General features: G+C 38.0%; 1 protein-coding gene across 1 annotated transcript; it reads right to left on the minus strand.

The window, feature by feature from the left end:
* Position 1: 1 nt before the first annotated feature.
* LOC139613249 (T-cell surface glycoprotein CD4-like) lies at positions 2–18566 on the minus strand. Its single transcript, XM_071469716.1, has 11 exons — positions 18494–18566; positions 8588–8709; positions 4486–4570; positions 4244–4396; positions 3961–4110; positions 3335–3565; positions 2863–3246; positions 1272–1526; positions 1026–1126; positions 864–907; positions 2–655 (listed from the first exon to the last, which is right to left on the minus strand). The coding sequence occupies exons 3-11, from the start codon at positions 4541–4543 to the stop codon at positions 625–627; spliced, it is 1407 nt and encodes a 468-aa protein (XP_071325817.1). The 5' UTR covers positions 4544–4570; positions 8588–8709; positions 18494–18566; the 3' UTR covers positions 2–624.
* Positions 18567–19229: the final 663 nt, after the last annotated feature.

Raw genomic sequence — 19229 nt, forward strand, 5'->3', positions numbered from 1 at the left:
CTTTATTGAAAATATTCATGGTACATTTATGAAAATTACCAATGTTCTTACTTCTTTACAGTTTCTTTTAATTGATAAATCAACTCTGTCAAAGGATCCTGTTTTTTATTTGAAGTAATAAAGCGTCATTGTCTGTGAACAAAAAATACAAACGTGTTTTTCATATAAATATTTATAGAAGCAAGCGACCAAGTGCATTGTGAAGGATCATAAAACGAATATACATGATGTAGCGATTAGTCATCAAAAACCTGAATCTAACTGTGTGAATGAAATTTTCCAACAAGTAACGACAGTAATAATCAAACAATGATATCCCAAACAATGACATGATTAAATGACAAGTAAAACAATTCTGTGAAACAAAAATCCCTTACATTACAAATATAACAATCCAAACAACCAAACTGGCTGATATATACAACTCTAAAATACATTTTTGTGATAACAGAGTCTTGTCTGACATTTCAACACTGAGCGAACCTTGTTTTAAACTTTCAGACCTTCATCTAACACAGCTAACAGAGGCTCGCAGTTTAGCAGATATGACAGAAAATTCCATCTGATCTGGACAGAAATTCAGTTGGTTGCCACGTCCTCTTGAAAATGTCACTCTGGGAGATATTACGTCCTGTAGAATCCTTTGGGCTTGGGGCTGAAACAGAAAGTCACAGGTTTCTGTTTGAGTTGTGGAAAGACACACAGAGCTACAAAAAGCAAATTACAGATGTTTATTTTATTAATGTGTGTATCTTCGTGAAACCCATTATGGCTAAAAGTGTTATTCAGATTTCAGAACTGATGAGTGAGAGTGTAAATGCGTGTTTGGTGCAATTTCATCAGTCCAGGAAATGGTTGCTTACTTCTTGCACTGGCAGAGTCGATGCCTGAGGTGTCGCATCTTCCGCTAATGTCAGCCACAAAGAGAGACAGACACAGAGAGAGATAGAGAGTTAACCTTTAATGCCATACTAACGCTCCATTGTCATCTAACAGAAAGAAATATAGGAAGGGTTTAACTGTACTTGTTTGCGACGGCAGAAGATGAAAATGAGGATGAGGATGAGGATTACGATGGCTGCCGCACTGCATATGATCACCAACATCCACACACTCAGTTTGGGTTCTGCATGCAACAGAGAAAGACAGTCATCAAACGGTATACAGTGCAGAGAGCGCATCACGTAAAACCAAGTTTCTGTCGTAAAAGACTGTGGCCACAAGGTCATGCCCATGTCATTTCCTGCTCCTCTCTCGCTTCCTGTGCTCACCGATCTTCAGCGTTATCACAGCTGATGTCAGCTGCTTTGGGCCCTTCTTCAGCCTACACTCCCACTTTCCTCCATCTCCTGTGCGCACTTCCTTGATGATGAGATTGGTGGGGTGATGGTCAGGTTTCAGGGACAGAGATGATTGTGTAGGTGGCAACCATTCCACTCGTAGGTCAGAGGGCAGCGAGGGGCCAATGTTGCAAGTCAGGTTGAGCGGCTGGCCAGAAACTAAGTCTGTCTGTGGGAAGGCAATGACTGGAGACAAAAGAAGAAGGGAAGAAAGAAGGAACAAGGAAATAAAAAACAATACGCAGGAAATGTAGAAAAGCTGTCATTTTTGAAGCTGTCGTGTTCCTCTGCATTTACTATTTGAATCTGACGGAGCCTTTGGCTTCTGACGCTGAGGTGTGCCAGAGAAACCTGCCAGTAGTTAATTATGATATTTAAAATAATAGCAATAGCAACACAAAACAGCATCAGTGTCACATCATCACTGTGCATGGTATTAACATCCAAAAAATAATTAATGTGGGCGTAGTGATACAGTATTGATATAGTCAATTATGGTATGCAGTACACAGTCCTAAAGAAAATTAGAGTTTAAACAATTAGTCAATCAGATGATATAAAAAAAAACATTCTGCATCTCCAAATTATTCTTCTGCAAAGCCAAAATTTTTACAACCTCTTTCCCTGGCACCTAATATACCAGAGCCTGCAACTGTCGTTGCATTTTTAACATCAAACTAAAAACTAACACTAAGTAAACATATAACAACTGTATGTAACTTTAAACTTTTACCTACCTATCAGTAACTTATAGTCTCAAACTGTGGTCTAAAACTTGTTTCTCTGTGGTTTTAACTTGACATCCGGCTTTCACACCAATAAACAAACTAACCCTGAGTCGTCTTAAATACGTACCAGTATTCACTCACAGAACTGTATTTTATAAATCCACAGTCTTTTAAATACACACCAAACTTAATTTGGTTTGGTTTGGGCAAAGTTGAAAAGAGACCACACAATTGCAATTGGACTCCAATGGGATCACAGTTAAACTAGGGGGTCCAAAAGCAAACTGGGGGGCCATTTTTGCTAGGTATACCAGTGCCTTAAAGGAATCCAGCAGATCAGCGCTCCTGGTTAGATAATACTTCAAATCCAGATGAGAAATCTTAGATTTTCATTATAAATGCTCAGCACACAGAGTCCAATTAAAATTCATTGTGTTATCTCGCTCTTCTGGCAGTGGTAGCTCATTGTACCCTATTAAAACATGTGGAGCTCGACAAGTGTATTAGCCACTGAATTAGACACATGTCACACCAGGGACACTTTTAAATAAACTCTGCAGCAGAGAGATGAAAACACTTGCATTGGTACAAGAGAGCAGAAGCAGAGAGGTGGCAAACAGACACATTTCTCCAACTTGTTCTGAATGACAATTAGGAAGAAGCAAAGAAACTGGACATGAAAAAGATAAATGAGGACAATGTTATAACTAAAGAACAAGCTAACAACATGTCACATGACAGATGTGAGTGTAAAACATAGCTGGGCTTGTACCAAGCAATTTACTTTTACTTACTTTGCAACACATCTACATGTACGGTCCTTTGCAGAGTCACACCATTTTTAAACTTCATGAAGCACGTGTATTTTCCTCCGTCTTCTTCTCTGCCTCGCCTTCTGCTCAAAGAGAAATCTCCTTTTTTAGGGTCTGGTACAGATTTCAGTTCTCTGTGTTGGCCAGTGCTGGTCCACGTCAGCTGATCTTGCAGAGAGAGGAAGTAGAGCTTCTGTGGGTAAGCAGAAATGGAACCTGAGGATACTTTAGGGATGAACTCCCAGTAGATTTCCTGGATGTCACGAGCTTTGACTTGTTCCCAGGAGACACCAGGAGCAATGGAACAGGGGATGGTGAGAGGCATGGATTCAGATGTATACTGATGAGGTGAAGGAGATGAGAAGTCTAAAGGAAAAGAGAAACAGTTGTATCTTCAGGATGAGGGTACACTACTGTAAAATAAATGCATACTTGTGCATAAACAGCAACTCACCCACAACCGTAACAGAAACTTTGGTCTCTTTTTTTCTTCCTTCATTTTCCACAACACAGGTCCACTCGCCATTTTGTTGTATTCTGGCGTACATCTCAATGGTTTTTTGGTTTTTCCTCTCTCCGCTGGGATCCTTCCAGTATATTTCAGGTCTCTTGTGACCCTGAGAGTCTACGCTGCAGGACAGAGACAGAGACTCCCCAGGCAGCAGAGGAGAGGTTGGCGTACTCACTGGCACAGAAATTAAGCAGGGTAAAGGAAACAGAATGGAAATTATTTGGTTGTACATTTCAATCAAGAAAACACAGTTTGACAAATAAAAGTACTGCTGCATTTAGGTAAAAATGTCAACCTTTTAGAAAGTAATAAAACAGCTTTGGTTCTTTTTTTTAGCTTGACCACCATGTTTTATGAGTTTGTCTGTTGAGTTTTAAAAAGTAAAAAAGTTGTAAGTTAAACCCACAGCCCTCTGGACAAAAGGCGTGGTAGATTTGAAGAAAACACATCTGCCTCAGAACAACATGAAGTGCTACTGTAAAAAGCACAATAGCCTTTCTAAGTAAAAATGTATCAGTGTGAATGTGACATGACTGAACTGAAACATGTCACCTTATTCTTACACTTACCCATGAGTCTCAGTATTTTGATGGGAGTGTTGTCAATCTGATCATCTATAGTCCTTGTACAAACAAATGTCCCAAAGTTTTCTTGTTGGATGTCTTTGATGATCAGTGAGTCACCACTCCATGACAACTTATTCTTCCACACTCCATCATCTGCCAGGCAAATATTAAACTATAGTTACTGTTTAAGTACCTTTATTTGCAATGTAGAGACCTGTTTCATCGGGTGATGGTAAAAACATGTTATCATATCTGTGAATAGCTCAGTGTATTGTTCACCGTTTACCATTTATTTTGCGTCCACCGAGGTGATTGACCCAGGCAAGTTCAAAGCCATTCTTTGCACCAAACTTCCAGGCCACAGATTTATAGGAATTTATCCTAGGACACGTGAGGGGAACGTCCTCCCCCACCTTAGCATAAAACACCTCCTCAGCACCTAAGAGAGTGAGAGGGATGTCATGTGTTGATGTGCAAAATCAAAATGTCCTGCCACAAGTTTAAATAAGTGTAATCAGTGCATCTTACCTGCTGTTGAGATGAGCACAGTGATGAGAATGAGGATGGACTGAATGAAGTTCTTCATCTCAGTCACAAGTCTGATAAAACAGTTCTTAAAAAAAAAAAAACAGAGGTAGCATATTTATATAAATTCTTCCTCATAATGATGTCACCTTTCATACATAAGATGCAGCTAATAGCGCTTTATGTGAAAGTTACATCACAAAAATGTGATAAAACTAAACAGCTATGATATGTGATAAAACAATGAAACAGGGAGCCGGTGTAAAGATGTTAAAATGGGGATGATCTGATCTGCTCTCTTTTACTTGTTTTTGTTTCAACTCAGTAAGCTACATTTTGTGCAAGCTTAAATCTGTTTACTAGTTTCTTTGGTAATTCAGTTAAATGAGTACTGCAATAGTCAAGACAAGAGAAGACCAAAGCATAAATCAATTTGTTTGCATCGGAAAAGTGCAAGATATGGTCTGACTTTTACGATACTTCCATGGTAGAAAATGTGGTCACACAGTCACTGAGCTTCCTCAAGTTCAGTTTATGATCGAAAATGACACTCAATGTTTTTGCCTCTGTATGAACCATTTTACTTTTAAGGGCATTTAAAAGTCTTTTCCTGATTCAACCCTAATAACGATAATTTCAGTTTTTGTCATTTTGTTTTCAAATAGTTGTTAGCGCAAACAGTGTAAAATAATGGGGTAACTGGACATGAGCATAAATACAATTGTGTGTCATCTGCATAGTGATAAATTTCACACCACATTTATGTATATTTTGGCGGACTAGAAGCATGTACAGTGGGAAAAGGAGTGGACCACATACGGAGCACTGTGGCAAAAAATATTCATAATAGATGGATCAAGATTGTTTTTCTTATGAAGGAATCTGACTAACGCAGTCTTAAATGTATGTGCCATCAATTTCCCATTTATTAGGTACACCTGCACAAACTTAAACTTAATTCTTTTTTTTCTTTTTTTATATTTGAGAGCCTTGGTGATCCCGTATTAGACTGCATTATAGTACACTGTTGTAATGTTGTTATACTTTGTCCACCACCTCCACAAACATGAGGGCAGCAGCATATTAGAACAAACTGTCAGTATACGGTTATTCCACCTAGTGCTAAAACAACCTCTACAAGAACAAAAGAAAGGATTTATTGCAGGGCTTTTGCTTAGCAATGGATTATGTGGGACTACCTAATAAATTTGTAACTGAGTGTATGCAGTGAAAAAAGTCAAATTAAGCATCATAAAAATAATTTTGAATAATTTATTTAATATTTTACTGACAAATTTAGAAAGTCAGTTATTTGAAAAGTAGCATTTCTGTAAATAAATGTTGTAGAGACATTCTTATTTTATCACATCATTTTGTATGTTGATGGAATTTTGCTACAAAGTGAAACCACCCAGCAGGAAGCAAAGAGGGGTCTGTGGTGGTCTCAGATTTAGACAGATTTAAGGAGATAAAAGACAAAGAGTTCAGAGAGCTGAGAGTAGGCGGCTTGTGGTGGGCTTTGGATGAAAAGAAACAGACAAATGTTGGAGGGAGGAGACACAGAGCATACGCTGGGTTGTGGTGGGCCCTGATTTAGTTAAGGTGCAGATTCTTATCCCAGTCGTCCCCCTCCCCTGCTCACCCTCTGCCTCTCACACCCCCTCTCTTCCTCCCCTGTTCCACGAAAGACGGATCTCTCCACGCTTAAAAAGACAAAAAAGGAGACCACAGCACCGGCAGCACACTTAGAGTGTGGTTTAAAGTAGATGTCTCTCTTTTTCTCTCCCTGTATCACTCCCTTATCTCTCTGCCCCCCCCCCCCCCCCTTTTTTTCTGTACGGTGTATACAGTATGTCATGAATGTGCACAAAAAATCTTTTCAACAACTTTTGATGCTGCTTTTATAGTGAATCAACCCTTTGAATGAAAATATATAGGTAATATAAACTATTCAACTAGTCAAACATTAATTTCAAAATTAAGATTTGATTGAAGGCCAAACTATATATCAATGCGGTTTGTTTCAATTTGAGTTACAGATAAACTAAGTCTTATCCAGGTGTCAACATTGAATTAAATTTTACATGAAAGTTGACGCAGAACACGGCTTATTAATGTTGCATTACAATTCAACGCATGCATTGAATTATGCAGTGTAATGCATTATACTGTATAAATAAGTGACGAGATGCAAGAAGCGCTGGCATGTGGTTCTTAAGAGAATTTAGTGGTTTTAACTAAAATTACAAGAACAAAAAAAAAAAACTATACAAAAAACTGATAAGAATTGGAAAATAAGGTGTAAGAATGAGCTTTGAGTCTTTTGAGTATTTTCCTATTAAAACTACACTTTGCAACCATGTGTATCGATGAAGGCTTATTGTCCAAGTTTCTGACAAATATTTTTGTGGTAAAAAAAAGCCAAAGCTGGGGCACCAGGGTGGCTGAGGGGTTCCAGCGCCGACCACGAACGCAGTATCCCTGGTTCGTGTCCGCCCATGGGCACCTTTGCTGCATGTCACTCCCCATCTCTCTCTCTCACCTTATTTCCTGTCATCTCCCTACTGTCAGCCATCCATTAAAGATGCATAAAATGTCTAATAAATATCTTTGTCAGCAAATCCCTGTCTCATCATATTGAAGCGAAATACGATACGCAACGTCCTGTGAAAATATGTCAAAGCCGCAACACAAAAGTATCAGGATAAATATTTCAAATGTATACCGGTCAGTAATAAATAAGTATTAAGTAAGTAATTAAGTAATTTTTATTGCAGTTTTACTGAGATCAATCATGACACCTTGATAAAATGTTACAATTGTCTGTCTGAGGCCTCACACTTAAAATAGTTAAGGTTGATATGTTCAGAAAAAAAACATCAAAGAACAAAACCCGTTTGGTTCGCTACATAACTGACAGTAGGGCCTCAAGAAAAGCAACATTAAACATTCAAATGTGAGGTGATGTGTGTCAAGGGGAATGGTCTCAGAGTAAATGGTTTATGTATCTTTCAAATATGTTTATATAGACTGTAAACACGTGAATATGATATGCATTTCGACCCATCAGATAGGATTGAAAAGGAAATAAACAATGTCGCATTATTTACTATAACTGTGATCAGAGTTTGCAAAAAAAAGGAAATAAAAGTGGAGGCCGTAGAGAGAGTGAAACTGGTGATAAACAGACGTTCAAAGTCATCGCACCTGTGGAGCTATAACCCAGAAACCGAGTTAGACGATGATGATATCTGCAGTCAGGATGGAGCTTCAACAACAAGCAGAGATGGAGGGGGAGGGGAGGCTGTGGGCCAAACACAGTGGAGAGGTGAAGGAGGGGAGGAGAGTGAGCAGAAAAAGAAAAAGGACACCACATGATAAGAGTTGATAGGATTATAGTATAATTTGACTGAAGTGTGTCTGCGTGCTTTGCACTATTTACAATCCTGCTTTAGGCAGAATGTGGACTGAATTTCACATCCTTTTACTTTTCAAAATTCACTCCCACAGTAATAAATAGTTTAAGAAACCAGAATAAGAGAAATTAGTGGTTCATTGTTCCACATCTATTAATGTTAATGGTATCTCTACATCTTATTTTGTTCATATTGTCATATTGTATTTAAAGGTCCATGCAAATAAATGTCTTCTTTATTATGAGAATATAAATGAAGTTTGTAATTTGTAAATTGTGTTTAGCAGTAGTTGTTATAATACCGGTCAGTTGCCTGCTTAAGAATTTCAACCAAGCACAAAGCATGAAAGAAGAAATACAATAAACGCAATTAGATATTTCAAAATTATCTGGTACGCAATGGCACTTTTATGATGATGAATTTTTATTCAAAGGATCAGTGTGCGCTGTTGATTCATACATCTTGTTTTGGAGCTGTATATATAAAATTCAATATGATGTTTCGGCCTTATTGGGCCTGATGAGGTGTCACAGGTTTATGATTCAAAATTAGTAGCTATTGGCGAGGAGAAAACATTTGACAGATATTTGGTATATACAGCAGTAAATGTTTTTATATTGTTAAGTATATGTATATTTAGCCGAAATGAAAAACAATAAAAACTAAAAAAAAAATGGCAGTAGACTTACAACCGTTGCTGAGTGCTGAAATGTCCCTCTGTGTTCAGTGATCTGGAGTCAGGAGGAAATGTCGAATATTTATCAAACGAGTCTTTTTAAGCACCGTTGCACCTCCCTCGCAACCGATTGGTCTGGAAGAAAAACACAGAGTTGTCGATCAAACCCAAACTCAGAATAATGACCTTTGATTGGTTGTTACAGAGGAAGGCGAGATCTCCTCACTAAACTTTTCTTTACTATTTTAAAACCATTTACCTATTATTATGTTGTTTAGGACACAAGGTGTACCCTGTATTACAATATTAGATGAAACAGAAACAAAACCCTTCAGCTGGGCAGTGTAATGGCACCATCATTTAATCAGTGAATAAAAATGCATGTTTGATCGTCTATGTCTGCTTTTCTTTTTCAATCTCTCCAACAGATACATGAATAAACAACAATCTTAATCTGCTAAAATTGTTATTTGAGTTGCTGCCTGATGATACATGTCACAAAATCTGAGAAAAGTCTAACTGGACTCATTATCTGTCTTTAGCACATTGGCACGGTCGGCTTACGTCTTCATTATAATTGCTCAGTTGATTTTTCCCCTGATCATATAATTGTACTGATTTAGATACATAATTAGTGTATCACAACTCAAGCCATGAACCACTGGGCCAATTTTCACGAAAGTGGCTGATGAATGTAAATTAAAAATGGAACATATCCAAAAAAGAAACACCCAGATTAAGCTCTTAATGCGGTAAGCGAAAACAAAATTGTTTTGGGTAAATTGTCTTGCTGTGATGGTGGTACAGAGAGATGGGATGGGATCATGTGAGTTTATTATTTATATACTATATGGTGAAATAAATAGGCCTGTATCAAGGTATTTCAAATCCTAAAGATACAACCGTCGACGCATTTCATCTTCTCTCTATATGATCACCTTCTCACATCTCCATGACCAGTCCCTGCGTACGTCTCCTCACAGTGACCTACTATCAGTCTAGACTTTGTTTCATCTTCATTTGTCTTTGTTCATGTTAACAACAATTTTTGTGTCTCTAACATGTTTAGATGTCCTCTAGGAAACAAGCAAGTGCTGTGTGTGAACTCCGGGAGCCACGCACACCAGCATAGTTAGTAGACTAAAAGTTAAAAGAGAGATAAATGAATATTAACATTGAATGAGGTTTGCAGAGGCAATTTGTGACTTATATATTATATTATGTATATATTATTCAAAAGAAAGAATCTTTCTTTTCAAAACTCGTCCTCCATATGTACAAATACTAAAAACAACCCAAGAAACATACATACAGAAAAAGATGTCCACAATATTTCTCTTAATTTACCCCTTGAGGACTTTAAAATTACATCGTTTATTGTGTAACAACCTGACAAACATGATCAGTAGCAACTTGTTACAGCGCTCCATTAAAGCTACACTTTATCACACTGAAACAGAATCAAAGACACAGGGTTTTGGCTGCATCAAACTTTAAGTGCTTAATTTTTTCTTGGAATTCAGAGACCCGTGTTTCAATCTTTGGTAGCAAAAAGAATTTCATTAGAACTGAAAAGAGATTTCCAGAGGTTTCATAAAATTTTGGTCTGTGCGAGTTTGTCGACGATAAACCCGCCAAACGGTCTGCACAGGTGGAGGACATTAATAATTTCACTCCGTGATGTTTTAATCTCTATGTCTTAATATCTAATCTCTCTTGTTTTCTGATAAATTAGTATTCAGTCATAGTACACAAACCAATCAGATCTAACAAAGCAAACGAGGGCAGTCTGGCGATTTAACTAACAAACTCGTAAACTGATAATTTAGGAGTGGAGGTTCCACCTCTGAGACGGGCAACATTTATTAGCAAATAAAAACACTAACTAAATGCTGTACTGTATTAAACTCCCTGTTATGATATTACTCTCAATTGACTCTGCTCAATGAATTTATTAAAAATGAACACCTGTATTTTCTGTTTTTTCGTCATGACATTTGTCTTTATTTGCAGCACGACACAGTCCAGTTACGTTTTTCATGCACCTGGACTGTGCGTAAAGTGTTGTTCAATGCAAAATCAGTGTTTCATTCCTCATTCCACTGAGTGTTTTGGTTAAATTAAATTACCAGTCGCACTGTTTACAATTCAGATTACACTCCGCGTGACATAGTAATTTTCTTATTACATAGTGAGTGCATGTACACCTGCGCGGGAGCCAAACAGCTGCTTGTGCTTATCTCGGCCTAACCTGCTGTAGAGTCTTGTCTGCACTCAATACAACAGTAATATAACATCTGTGCATCTCTGTCTGTGGATCTCTGTCTGCTCTTACTCTTGTCTGAGTTTGTCTCTAACAGCTTATTGTTATCCTTACTGAAGCAGCACGCGCCACTGCAGGGATTGTTGCTGTTACAGTATCAGCTATAAAACTGTGCTATTGTGGTATTATCACGGGAGCTAAACACTGACAGAAAAAATACTTTAATAAACAATGACACATTTCAGACCGGTTTCTGAAAAGGTGAAGGAAGGTAAATGAAACTGGATTGGCAGCCACGCTCGGCATTTGTTTAATTTCATTTGTTTCTTTTCAGCGAACATAATGAACCACTTAAAATATGTTCATTCATTTATATTCAGAATGATGAAAGAAAGTTAGCTTAATTAGACATTTTGTAGAATTGCAGGCCTCAGCCAGTCTGTAGTAGAGAGTACTTAAAACGCTGATGAATTGAGGGCATTAAGGTTCATTTGAGTAGATTTTCTCTTGTGTCATGTTGCGACGTTCATTTCTAGGTATCATAACAAAACAGAAATTCTTCATCCAGTGATGAGGCGATCTGCCAGAGGACAGCTCTCCCCTTGTTAACTAATGGCAGCTACAGGGAGCAGTTAAGGGACTAGAACTGTAGCAGCACAGTGCCGAGGTGGTTTAGAGACATGAACCACAACAAGGACAAAACAAACATCTCACACACTTCTCATGTGTCTCTCTGAGGTTTCTCTGCCTGCCTCTGTACTGCCTTCATGAAGGGTTGACACCTGCTTCTGTTCCCTCTGAGCTCAAAATGAAACAGGCTTTTTGTTTGCACTTTACAACAAAACCTTCAAGTTATGGCTACCGCTCTGTAACATGTACTTCTGGTGGGCCTTGTGAAAGAGAATATTTTCTGATTTTCCTCTCTCAGTGTTTCCTCTGTGTTTTTGGGCTGTGATTTTGGTGGAAAACACCTGAAAGTGAGGACTCCCTCATTACTCACACACCTAACGAAGGCGTGTGTCCCACAACTTGTCATTTCTGAAAGAGAAAAAGACAAAAAAGTGTGGGCCACAAGCAAGAATGAAGGGTGATTCACTTTTTTCGCATGTATCTCATGTCTCCTCATCCTCCATCCTCTCCTACAGAGGGTTTCCCTCACCATGCGATCTCTGTTTTCTGTGTCTGACTTTCTGTGTTTTATTTGTGAGATTTAAGCCAAAACACTTGAAAACGTGTCAGGCCCTGCGTAGACGGGAAGGTACCGAGTTTGCACTTATTGTTTTAGTGTCTGTGACAGTTCTGATATTTCAGAAATAAACAAAATGTCAGTGGAAAAGAGGTTGAGAATCAGAAACAAGTGACATTCTGTGCTCAATGACTGAAAACATTTAGACTCTTATGCCATGCGGGGAACTTCATTCAAGCTTCTTTGAAACCTTAGAGTTGTGAAACAGTAGATGAGGAAAGAAAAGTTAGCTTTCTCTTTTGCCTCTCCCACTCACCACCTCACCCCCATCGTCTGTACACATCAATGGTTTGTAGCTTATTTAGTTATTTACTGTCACGCTATTGGTTGAAGGCCGCTGCATAATCTTTTCATCAGAATGGAAAAATAGATTCTTCTTATTTTAACCCAAGAACTGTCATACAGAATATGAATCATGTTGCTTGATTAGCAGTAATATCAAACCATGTTTGTGCATTATTGCTGAGAAATGCAGTCTGATATGTCAGTTATTTTTAGTTTTTTTGTGGAAAACTGCATCATGGCCCAGCGTGACAAGAGCAGGTGCACTGTCAATGTAAAGTTGTGATTAGGTTTAAGCTAATGAGTTTAATGGTGACGTTGGTTTACCATGGAAAAACTGCTGTACAGTTCCACAGCGCCTACATACATGTATATGAAGCATTTACTGTTTGTGTTGCTGAAGTTGCTGCTGCATTCCTGTAAGTAATCGAAATAACATATTCATGTTGGGTCAGCAAAATGACAAAAAAAAAAAAGCTTGTGCTCTCTCAGACCTCTCAGACATACGCCCTTACTCTTGCACCACAGTAGCACATTCACTTCTAGAGCTACATTACACAGTTGGCATGATATGTTGGGCAAAAGAACTTTATTTACACATTAATTGCATTTGGAAATAAAGTAGATCTGCACTTACTTCACATCAACAGAACGTTTAGAAAAAAACTGGGTCACCTAAGAAGTTTGAAAACCACTATTCTTCTGTTTGGCTACGCTCTGGAAAGCATTCAAAATTAATTTGCTGCTTCAGTCAGGCAGCTACAATATTCATAGATTTGTCATTAGATTAGATTAAAGGATAGGTTAACATTTTTATGGCTGTCTCAAAACAACGCTCACATGCCAAGACGTTTGTTTCTATTCCCCCAAGAAATCCATGTCAGACCCCATTCATATTGCAAATTAAACACTAAGCATCACAGAAAACTACAAATATCGTGGAGGATTCCTCGATTTGCATCTTACTTATCAAAACCACATTCGAAATCTAACCAAGAAGCTCGACAAGAAATAGTATGTTTTCAATAAGATCAGACCATATCTCACTTGTACTGTGTTGGACACACATCTTCATGCAATCAATCTTTCAACAATGTCCTATTGTCTTCCAGGCTGGTCCCTCACCACAACGCAAATCATTGAACCAACAGCAAGACTTATAGAATAGATCCATGGCGACTTTCCCCCTTGGACTCACAACTGCACTGCACTTTTCACTGTCTAACACCCTGACTTTTCAGAACTACATGAATAATATATAATATATAATATAGCCAAATTTTTACTGTTAGATCCAAAACTGTTGCTCCACCTCAACTCTTACTGCTCCACATCCAAAGACACAACACGGGACAGGAACGCATCACTAGATAGATTTTACATGCGCTTGTTCCAGTACGGGTTTACAAAGACAGCTGGCCAGAGATTTTTTTAATACATATACTAAAACCTGGAATGAGACTATATATATTACATTAGAACAATAACCTCTAACCTCTAACAGGGATATAAACACTACACAAAGGAAGGACACACTTGCAACCATCGATTCAACACACACATATCATTTTACTCTCTCCACTTAAATATCCTCTTCTGTTGTGTTGTTTCTGTTGATTATTTCTGTTTTATTTTGTCTTTCTATTGTAAACCTTTTTTTTTTTTTTTAACTGAGTCAGGCCAATTTAAATGTAACACAATGTTACATTTAATAAGTGGCAGTGAAGAGATCACTTCCTAAGACCTAATGTACAAGAGGCAGGGGGGGGTTTGTTCAAAACTTGTTATGTGTCAAAATACATTACAAGTTAGACTGAAGTGAATCTGAGGTTTCAGCAGTTGGGGTTAGTTAAATGAAGTGGTTAACTTTCACAATCTGAGGAACAAAATGAAATGTGGCAATGTTGTACTAGAAGCAAGAAGTAGAATAACTTCAACTGCTGACTCCTTATATTTGCTTCAAACTTTGAATTTTGGGTTGAATTTTCACACAGAAGCACGGATGTAGGCTTGAACGAAATGTGAACCTATACTTCAAATTGAAAACTGTCGTGCATCGTGTCACAAATGAGTAAAAAGACATCAGTGGATTCACACAGACAAACACAGCTGCAGTGTATTTAATTTCACTGCTCGATGTTCAGCGTCTGACTTAAACACTGACTGCGCTGAGCAGAATCTGCACTGAACTGAAGTGAAACCTGCGTGGAAGTGAAGCAGTACATGAGGGGAGTTTACAGGATGGGAAATCACCTCTCAGATCATTTTAATTTGAAGGATTGTGGAAAGACAAAATCTATAAAATGTAAAACAATGATTCAGTTTGCATCTGCAGACTGAACACAGATGACTGTGTGGAGCTCTGTTAGCTGAAAACTCTCATATCAACATGCTGTTTGCTGCGCCTCTTTTGCAGCCAATAACTGGCATTTGATGTAATGTGCCAAATTTGTTCCAGGTATCTCCGAGGTTTAGTTTAACTCATGTTTTTGTTTGCAAAACAACTCTAACCTGAATTTGGTTCCTGATGTTTTGCACTGATGGAAGGGCAACCGAAGTGGAAATACAAGAGGGAGGGACACACACGGGTTCAGAAATTTCAGTTTCATTTTGAATGACTGAGTATGTGTGTGTGTCAAACAATGAAAAAGAGTACTGAGTAATAGCCATGAAAAGGGAATCCTATTTTCTCATATGAAAACACCCCCAGTGCAACATAGACATTATATTTTCATAACAGAGTGAGGGAAACACAGCTTGGTGATTGCCTACAGAGAAGAGAAAAAATACACATGTAAGTCTGAATGTTGGCAGAAACAGTGACTTGTTACTCCCCACTAAACTCACAGTAACTGACTTTTATTCTTTACTATGATGAACTACAATAGCAGTTCAAATCTGGCACTTTATTTTGGCAGTTAATTCCAACACACTGGGTTTGGATAAAACAATGACAGAGCCTAAAGTGGTGAGGTCCAGGTTTATGGGGTGTTATTGGATGAACATTGTAGGAATCATGGCTCTTATTTGTAAATCCATTTGTCCTCTGAAATTTAGGACAATGCAGCAGGACAATGATCCTCAACATACACACAAGGCAAACAGGGAGTTTTTATGGCCAAACACGGGGATGTTATTTACCGGCCAAGGCAGTGATCCCACTGAGTCGACTGAAGGCAAAAAGCCCCCAAAACAAGCAAGACAAGAACATTGCTGCTGTATAGTTCTGGCAGAGGATCATCGAATGAGAAGTGACAGTGATATCTGTGGGCCGCAGAGGTTAGCCATACACTACAAATATCGCATATTGTGCGTGTTTTTGTTTGGTTTTTTTTGTGTTTTTTGTGTTTTTATTGTGACTTGTCAAATAGCTTATAGTCCTCTAAAAATGTGGGATATAAAAAAAACCCCCATCACTATTCCAAATTAAAGCAGCGCGTCAACATCTGAATCGCATAGTAGAATGTGTTGCTGTCTTACTACTATGGACCACGCTGCACATGTAGGTCTCCAGATTCGGTTCAGTTCACAAGGATCCTTAAACTGAAGTTTTTTTGTTATTTGTTTTTTTTTTACAAACTGATACGAGTTTTAATTGTACACACAAAATAATGTCTACAGCACAATAGGCTTCAAAGGTGCCTTTTTTCTGAACTGATCAGCATCATCTGGCAGTGCAAAAGAGTTGAGCTGGCCACGCATGGTGAAAAAAGTCAATGATTAGTTGACGTTTCTCACCATGCACCTGTGTAGAAATTATCAGGTGCATTTGCTTTTTACTGTATTATACGGGCAGGTGTCAAACCGTGCCGACAACTTCGACAGCAGGGGCATGATATGTACTTCTGCATCCATGTTAGATCAGTAATGTAGAATCATGAATAACGTTTGATTCAATATTATTTCAACATTCCCTATATTAATGGTGCCCAAGTAAAAAACAAAATGATGTGAGTCACTGGTTGTGATTTCCAGCCCGATATGTTCAGAGATAATACATTTTAATCTCATCTCATGCTGGAAAAAAGCCTTAAAACTGAGTTATCAGCCATGTTTATATTACTATATTACTATATTACATAGTTGTATTGTGTTAAATACAACTTACTTAATCATATGCTTAATCCTTCATTTTCAGAGAAACCAGAGACAGGACCGCGTTGCAATGTTTTAGATCGGCCTTTTTCACAATCCCTTAGAATTAGATATCTGGCCTTTCTAACAGGCCTTTTTGATATGTGACAGAAGGAAAAGCACAGGTTTAAATGATAAAACCTATCGTAGTTGAATTCCATGTAGCTGCTTCAGTGTCAGGGTCCTGGTGTTGTGGATGCTGGCTCATTGTCACACCATTATGAATTACTGGGACACTTGCATGACACAGAGCCATCGTTCATAAAGCCTGAGGTACACTTACGACGAGTTCAAATGCCTGCGGCGAAAATACGTTTTTAACTTTAACTTTAACTTGTTAATTCCTAGAGGTAAAACTAGCTCTATTGGTCGTGCACAGGGACAAAAAAGAAAAGAGACCCAAGTCAGAAAGTTTAAAGCAAAGCAGACATGCTGCTGTGTATCTACATCTGTTTTAAAGCATTAGTTTTGCTTCATGTTTCCTCAGTGGCAGACTGGGCGAACACGGTCACGGTTTACGTTACAGTTCTTGAAAACATCTGTATTAAGCTCCTACTGGTTAGAATTCGATGTCTGTCCATCCTGTTGAATTTTTTATGTTACATTTATATACACTGCAGATAACAGACACCTGTATAGCCTATATGTTATGGCACAGTATCTACTACATTTCTTAAGATGTGATGCACAACAAAAAACGTGTTCAGTCGATTCCTTGCTGATATACTCAACAGATAAAGGGCAATACCACGAACCTTTAAACGGTCACTTCTGGCAAAGTTTAGATACTATTAGTGTCACAAAATACATACAAATCATCACGACTTTCCTCTTTAAGGCCACTTCATGTTAGAAACATAAAGCCATTCTAATGATTACTCAGAATAATATTTTTATATGTATACAATACTATTTGTATTATTTGTCACGAATAAGGTATTGTAAATATGGTGTGATTTCCAAATGGTTAGACTTTGTATGCCAGTAACCATTTTTAAAGTGCCTCTGAACAAAAGTGAATTATTTTCATTCTTTTTTTAATTAGTGGTCTTCAAAAGCTTCAACAATCATTTGTCATTTGAGGCAGTCTGCAGCCCACAAAGCTGTGCCCCTTAGCAACAGCTGATACCAACACTTAATAGGAACCAAGTAATAAATGTCTTCATCCCCCTGGGTTTATTGCTTTTTATATTTCCAGTGATTTGTGCCATGGTAATTAGCTTGTACGCTACTTGTGTAAGATTAGCAGAAAACTATCCATGTCAACGATTACAAAATCAGCACAGTGTTGCTGCCGTTATTGCATAAGTTTTGATCTTTAAACTTTAAGAGACAAACGAGCAGAAGATTCTATTTTAGGCATTTCTGGTTGGATATTGTGAAATTTCTCTTCAGGTTGTCATCAGGAGCAGCACAAAACAAAGGTCAGCTACGTCTGAAACAAGTCCCATAGAGGGTCGAATCCACAGGTCAAGACTGATACATTTGATGAATTATTTAAGGCTAGCGATAAAACAACCAGAAAATCATTCCTTGTTAATGAATTTGATCCAATTATTGTGTAATTTCTAGCTGAATATCAGACTCACACTCAGTAACAACACTGGAGATATTCTGGCTCAACATTTCTTGTAATTGTTAGATATAATCTGTGTCAGTTTTGTAGGCAAAATACAGCCAACACAGACAATATAAGATCAAAGCCAAGACAAAATCAATTGGTATGTGTAACGAGAAACAGACTTTTTAAAATGCGGCCTCGGACGAGACCAGGTTTGAGTGCTACAGCCTTGCCCCTCTCTTTCTGTCTACGAGAGTGGATCTCCGGCAGCGTCTGTGAATCTTGTCAGTATTTGTACCAAACGTTTATTCGCTGGTACAGAGACATACTGATATCCTGACTTATGTAACTTCCCTCTGTAAGAAAATCCCTTAAATCAGCTTCTACCAAGAAGAATAGTGAGTATGGATGAAGTATGTTTAGGAATACTCACATGTGATGTGCTCAGTGCAGCGATGCGTTCAGCTCTGACATTTGGTAGGTTGTATGCACTGCAGCTGTTTCTTTCATACTCATACACACACAGGAAGTCAGAAAGCACTATGATCCAGTACATCTCAGTTATGTTCTAAATGGATTACATTCTGTAGATTAGGATTAGGATTACCATGTAGACCATACAGGTATTCTGTGGAGCACGTTTATGTTGTAAAATACAAGAATTTGTCAACCCACAATCGACTCCAGATATTTTTCTCACTCTTAAATACATATGAATGTATGTGTATGTCGTTGGTGGTCTTGTGTTACTGTGTGAAACAGGTGTCTGGTGTGTATTTCAGTATATGTAGCACAACACCTGAATTGTACTGCACCAGTTGTGGGGTATTCAGATCTTTGGAACCAGTGCTGGTACAATTCAAAAGTAAATTATGGCACAAAAGAGTAAAGATCATGTTTGATATTATGTTGAACATAAAAGTTATAATCATTACCTTAATCCTGATTTTTATTATTTTAAATACCCTTTGATACTACTTATAGTTTTTTGTCGAACTAGCCATTCAGTGTATATATGACTTGTAATTACCTCTCTATATTGTGGGTATTATTGGTAATTTTGGAGTTCGCCTTTTCTGCACTGCTCTGAAATGATCTAAACACAGGGGACTGACAGAAAACACTGCATAGTCAGCTTTACTGTGTGTGATTTCATTACTGACAGAAGC

This window comes from Trachinotus anak, unplaced genomic scaffold, assembly GCF_046630095.1.
Source record: "Trachinotus anak isolate AG129_WGS33_773 ecotype Australia unplaced genomic scaffold, CSIRO_AGI_Tana_v1 ptg000032l, whole genome shotgun sequence".
NCBI lineage: Eukaryota > Metazoa > Chordata > Actinopteri > Carangiformes > Carangidae > Trachinotus > Trachinotus anak.

Bases quoted from the DNA above. Each gene is read 5' to 3' on its own strand.
- LOC139613249 (XM_071469716.1), bottom strand. From the start codon at position 4,543: ATGAAGAACTTCATTCAGTCCATCCTCATTCTCATCACTGTGCTCATC. The intron at 1,527-2,862 runs GTAAGTAAAAGT...TTTTGTCTCCAG, and splicing joins ACATGTAGATGTGTTGCAAA to TCATTGCCTTCCCACAGACA. The intron at 656-863 runs GTAAGCAACCAT...TTTCTGTTTCAG, and splicing joins CGACTCTGCCAGTGCAAGAA to CCCCAAGCCCAAAGGATTCT.